Below are 6000 nucleotides of genomic sequence, written 5' to 3'. Positions count from 1 at the left end.
GGGAATAATCCTATGTAAAAAAGGAAAAGGCAGCATCGCTTCATATTCAGTAGCATCTTTTCCCTAACGAAGGCAGACAACTAACTGATCGAATAAAGGCTGATAGTTTCGAAAGAAACTGTTTGGGGCTGCGTCGGTGGGGGTAACGAAAAAATTTGGATATATCAACAAAGTTGAAATGGTAAATTGGCCACCGTAACAATTACAAAAGCTGACGTTTCGAGCGTTAGCCCTTCGTCGGAGCTAAATGAAACTTCAACACAACAGGATTTCTTTATTGACATATACAGTAGCAAACTATTAAAGAATAATGTTCTAGCAGAACGCTTTAATGTTGCTTTTAGACATAAGTTTATTGGTTTTGTGCTAAAAATTCAACTTTCTATTATTTTGGGAATCATGTATAAATTGACTATTTATATGTGTCTCTCTTTTTTTTCAGTCAACCACAATCTGTTGGCGGCTACTGTCTCTCGAACAAAGAGTTTTCACGTTTCTATTCTTTTGAGTTTATTTCAATGCTACAGAAAAACTCTCTGAGGACAATAGGTACATTAAGAAAAGAATTCAGTTCGGAGGTGAGCAGTTTTGTAGGAAAGGATAGCATCGCAGCACAACTGAAGACCGGTTTCGAAAAAAGCTTCCTATTTCGAGTAGATGTATGAAATTTCAGTTTTATCAACCTTTAGTATAATCGCTTAGGTGATTATGGAGATTCATGTGTTCTGATTGGTCTAGGATGGCATTATACGTCAAACGTCTTGATTTTCTGTGATGCTTTTTCCATGTAAATCATTGATAAGTAATAACATGATTTCTCGTGCGGTTTCGTGTAAATAAACCCTTGTAAGTTTTTCCAAGGCTGCAAATTACACTCACCTTACAAGCTCGAGCAATTTTGTTGCCTTTAAAATATTTACTCGTGCTTATTAACGCCAAATTTCACTCAAAATCATGCTATTATATGTATGAATTCGAATGCAACTGAGTAGCTATACTAAAAAAATCCTTTACCTTCCTACTCATTGAGCATTGCTGAGCTCGACTTTTTCTCCGGGATAATTTAAAATTATAACCCACTCATTAATTTTCGGGTGACTCTACGTCACGTGCTGCATAATTACCGGACAGTTGTCACCCCTTTTGTCCTCCAATTATTTCCGTCGAAAATAAACAAAACCAGCCAGCCAAAAACATTCCACGTTTTCAACTTAATCGCTTTATGTGGAAGAAAAAAACACTGGTTTTCTAGAGTCCACCGGAGCTGTTCCCAAATGCTGGTTCGTAAAGTAGAAAAAAAAGGTCACAAAAGTTTGCTTTAAGCTCAGACCAGACTAATGAGACGTTGTCAAGAACTAGAATATTTACATAAAAATAGATTGACGATTGATGAAGACACATTAAAGTTTCAGTAACATCTGTCTGGTTTGTTGGGAGGTAAGACAATTTCAAGCATTCACTAAGCTAAATTTCTTTTCTCTGCTTGTTCTGTCCACCATCAGTTACCCTGGATGGTAGCCACCCGAACGAGTATCTCAGCAACGCGGCATCCATCGCTCTATCACTGTGGCTCTCCTTGTCTAGCTTAGCAGCTGTAACTGGAGATGCAGTTGTGCTGTGGTTGCTTTACAAAATCGATTCCTTACGAACAGTTTTCATCCGCTTTTTAGCCTCGTTGTCAGCAGCAGACTTGATGGTTGGGCTTCTTGTTGGCCCTGTGTGGATTGTCATCAGATATTGGATTCAGGCGCCACCATAGTTAGCACTTAACACAGTTTTGTAGGAGTTAACAGACCTGTTGTGGATTCACACAACCGCCGCCACTACTATCGACATTTGCTGTGTTTCTGTCTACCTATTTATTGCCATTCAGTTTCCATTTCGTTAACAGGACATTGTGACCAGGGACATGAATAATATGGATATGATAATTCATCCAAACTCTTAAGTTTCAGAAAGATCTGTTTGGTTTGCAGAGAGGACAAGAAAATTTCAAGTATTTCTGAAGCTTAATTTCTCTCTTCTGCTGTCGCTGTTCACCATCTTACCATGAATGATAGCGACCCAAACGTTCAGCGCAGTGGTGCAGCGTCCATCGTTTTATCATTGTGGTTCTCCTTGTCTGGTTTTGCAGCTGTAACTGGAAATGCAGTTGTGTTGTGGTTGTTCTACAAAAACGAGTCCCTACGAACAATTTCCAACCGTTTCTTGGCCTCTTTATCCGTGGCTGACCTTTTCGTCGGGTTGGTGATAGTCCCTGCGTGGGTCATTTTCAAATGGTGGTTAACATTTCACAGCGTTGTTAACTTCTTTTTAGAATTTTTGTGGATTCACACGACCGTCACCACTACTTTCAACATATGCTGTGTTTCAATCGACCGATTTATTGCCATTCGGTTTCCTTTTCGTTATCAGGACATTGTGACCAAGAAAAGATGTTACACGGTGATCATTTTGGTGTGGTTATTTTCACTGGGTCTTCCTTTCTCGATGTTGTCAGTACATGGCGAGCAAAGCCTTAATGTCTCAGTGCTGTGGATTTCTGTGGCATTTATAACATTTGCTTTTCCAATACTTGTAGTCTTGTGTTCCTATATTTTTATTTTCAAATCGGCAAAAAAACAATTTAAAAGAACATTGGCAGGAGAAAATTCTCCAATATACAAAAACGATTTCAGGGTTCGCTTTATGAAAAATTTTAAAGCTTTAAAAACAATTGGTTTCATTTTAGGTGCTTGTATTATCACATGGATGCCCAGTTTTGTTGTTCTGTCTGTTGATTGTTACTATACCGTGATAAATGACTGGGATAAAAGTGATATATTATATTATATTGTGTGGCCCTGGGTTGAGGCAATCGCTTTTACCTCATCAGCAATCAATCCATTCATATATTACTTTCGAAATAAAGAATTCCGTCGAGCATTTCGCCGTACCTCGGAGTTTTGCAGGTTACCCTGTGGACGCAGTAAGGAAAACACAAGAACAACCGGGCTGAGGTCAACTGGAAACCCAATGGCACGAAAAGATTTGCGGAGACCTCGTAATGTAGTGACGAGAGAGACAGAACTCTGAGGACAACTGCAAGGAAACAGGAACGTGTGCCTGCTATTGAAAAATGATGCTTAAACGGACTGAAACTCCAGTTTAAACATATTTTCACAATAGTAGTAATATGGAATCTGATAAAAAAAATTATTTGCCACAATGGTTTAGCCTGGCTTTCTCTAAGTTGGTAATTCGCAGTATGTCTTCACGTTCCTTAAATTTCACTTGTTATCTACTCGTTTCATATCTAGCCCGCTTCAAGTAGATTTTGTTAAAAAGAATGCAGAGCAAGTTTTTCCTTCTCCAATTTGACATGTGTAACTGAAATATCCTGTAAATCATTACGTAGTGATCACACTTGGAAAGCCGGATCAGATCAGTTCAAGCGCTCATTCAATAGTACTTTCAAAAAAGTTTGCAGAATCCACATATTATTTCAAAGGAGCATCTAAAAAAATATATTAACAGAGGTTGCAGTTTCATGGGAATAAATTTAAAGGGAAATCCCTATCCCGTTTTGGAATTATTCCTTTCACACAAAGCGTGTAACACCGATGTAAGATGCTTTCTCCTTGGAAAGAATGAGCAGTTTTACGTATATCTTTCAATCATTGTGGCTCTCCTATTTTATTGCATATATTAATTACAGTGTTCGCGTTTGTGATGATATTGAGTTTCTCATTAGTGTGGCCTGTACCATTGACTCGTCCCCAGTCTCTGTGGGTCGATAAACTCAATATGGCGGACGAGCGAATAGAGTCACAAAATATTATTGGAAGAAGGAGATACTGTCTAATAGGCCCACTTTAATTCCCTGTCGCGAGAGGAGTGCTCTTTGAAGCAACGTAAAGGTGCAGTACACAGATTATACCATCTTTTTTTCATATCTTCTTCGCTATTTGGCATCTTTTGGATTAGATTTTCCTATATTCTATGTGATTTCCTTGCCATAGGGGTCTACTAAAATTTTACAGTGGAAGAATCTTTATATAGCTCAGATTTTTTTTTCCTTCAGATTTTTTTCTTACATCATGTGCGGCCGCCATTTTGAAATAGTTCCCGAGGGAGTATGGGAAAATACATGACGCTTTCTGATTGTTGAATTGCAGGCTCAGTCGGATGCACCTCGTGAGTCCACAACATTTTGACCACTGTAGTGAGAATATCCTTGTCGATAAGAGTATAGACCACGCTAAGCCACTTTCTCCCACAATTTATCGAGAAAGTGCACACACGCTGTGACAACGCTGCTCTGTCTGACTGATTGCAGTAAAAGATTTCACAAGCATTCACAATGTCACACGAAGAGATTTGTTGTGGGACTTGTCGCCAAGACAAGTCGTAACGACCTTATTTAATATGAAGATAATTTGGTTTTATCGACTGAGCTGATAATGTAAATTAGCCACTGTAAAGAGTTTCTAAACTGACATTTCGAGCGGTAGCCCTTCGTAAGATTCATCCCATTCGCCTTGACGAAGGGCAGACGCTCGAAATGTTAGCTTAAAAACTCTTCACAGTGGAAGATCTATATTAACAACTTAGGTAATAAACCAAGTTATCTTGTTACCTTTCCCCACGGACGGAGCACCTCAGTTTCGTTAAAAATTTACCCCTTTCATTCTAATTCAATATTGCCTAGTGCGCCCCAACCTTATTAATTATTTTTTCTCTTTCACCACAGTCTCGTTGCCTTCGCCGTATTTCTTTGTATAATTTCACTTTTATCTGGGATAGAGACTTAAGCGCTTTATTCTAGCTCTCTCAGTTTTGAAGATTCACTCTATCTAACCTTTGCCGTAGAAGAGCGTTCTTCATACATCCTCCCTAATTCTAACCAAAAACTAATGCTTTGTGACAAGCATTTCACGGGAGAAAAATTAGACGTCATGAAAGACTTGTCTGATATGATGGAAAAGAGTTATTTTGATCATATTTTATTTACATTTACTAAAAAACAGAGTTATGTAAAATAAGCTTAGAAATTATCGCTACCGCTTGATCATCAATTGTTTATGAGGGGCGCCAGGTTTAAGATTAAAAGACAGTCCTTTTCGCTTGAATTGTCGTCAGAGTTGTGTCTCATAAGTTGCTAAGTTACCATGAGTACCATTCTTTCGCTCAATCTGATTTCGCTCTTGTTGTTTTCTAAGGTCTGGTGCATTTTGTTTCGACTTGTGAAGACAGGGAAGCGAATGGAAGGTGCGGCGAAAGGTTCGGCGAAGTTCGCAATTTCTGAAGTAATATATCAACGGGTTGATCGCTGATGAAGTAAAAGTAATTGCCTCAACCCAAGGCCTTATTCTATTATACCTCCGTTTTTCTTTCATATTACAAGATTTAAGCAATAGCACAACTAAAAATGGCATCCATGTGTCGCAAGCACCTAAAACAAAACCGACTGTTTTGCGGATGGCTTTTAAATTTTGCATAGCACGAACTCTACTGTTTTCGCCAGGGTCAAGAGGTTTTTTACCTGCCAAAATGCTTCTGAATTGGTTTCTTGCTAATTTTAAGATGAATGTATAGCAAAAGGAGACCACTAATAACGGAACCACTGACGCTGTACATGCAAAAGACATAACTTGAAGTTCTCTTCGATACTTTCCTGATTGAAAGAACACTATTAAGGAAGGAAGACTCAATGAGATAAACCACACTAAAATTATGACTGCAAAGCATCTCATCTTGGTTAAAATGTCTTAATACGTATTTTCACCACAAAATGCAAATAACGATAAAAACTATAGGTTAACTAATTACCAAAATATAAAGTATGGTTAAGTATAATAAAGTATGTAACAATGTGTTTAAAGATAATATCAAATATGTGAAGATAAGTAATTACTATAAGAATTTTTAGTCTGTAATTTAATGCGTGTTACACGTAATGCGCGAGTGAAGTGGACTCAAGCAGCGAGGTCCGCGGCATTTTAAACACTTTAAAAATAG

General features: G+C 38.1%; 1 protein-coding gene across 1 annotated transcript; it reads left to right on the top strand.

Moving 5' to 3' along the window:
- Nucleotides 1-318: 318 nt before the first annotated feature.
- Nucleotides 319-3455, top strand: LOC111338997 (histamine H2 receptor-like). The gene has a single exon (XM_088732105.1). It carries the CDS (start codon nucleotides 2050-2052, stop codon nucleotides 3073-3075), a length of 1026 nt encoding a protein of 341 aa, XP_088588231.1. The 5' UTR covers nucleotides 319-2049; the 3' UTR covers nucleotides 3076-3455.
- Nucleotides 3456-6000: the final 2545 nt, after the last annotated feature.

Source organism: Stylophora pistillata, chromosome 9 (genome assembly GCF_964205215.1).
Source record: "Stylophora pistillata chromosome 9, jaStyPist1.2, whole genome shotgun sequence".
NCBI classification, from domain to species: Eukaryota; Metazoa; Cnidaria; class Anthozoa; order Scleractinia; family Pocilloporidae; genus Stylophora; species Stylophora pistillata.
The sequence above is the reverse complement of the archived record's forward strand: the minus strand, read 5'-3'. Positions and strand labels throughout refer to the sequence as shown.

Coding starts and splice junctions, on each gene's coding strand:
- LOC111338997 (XM_088732105.1), top strand. CDS start 2,050: ATGAATGATAGCGACCCAAACGTTCAGCGCAGTGGTGCAGCGTCCATC.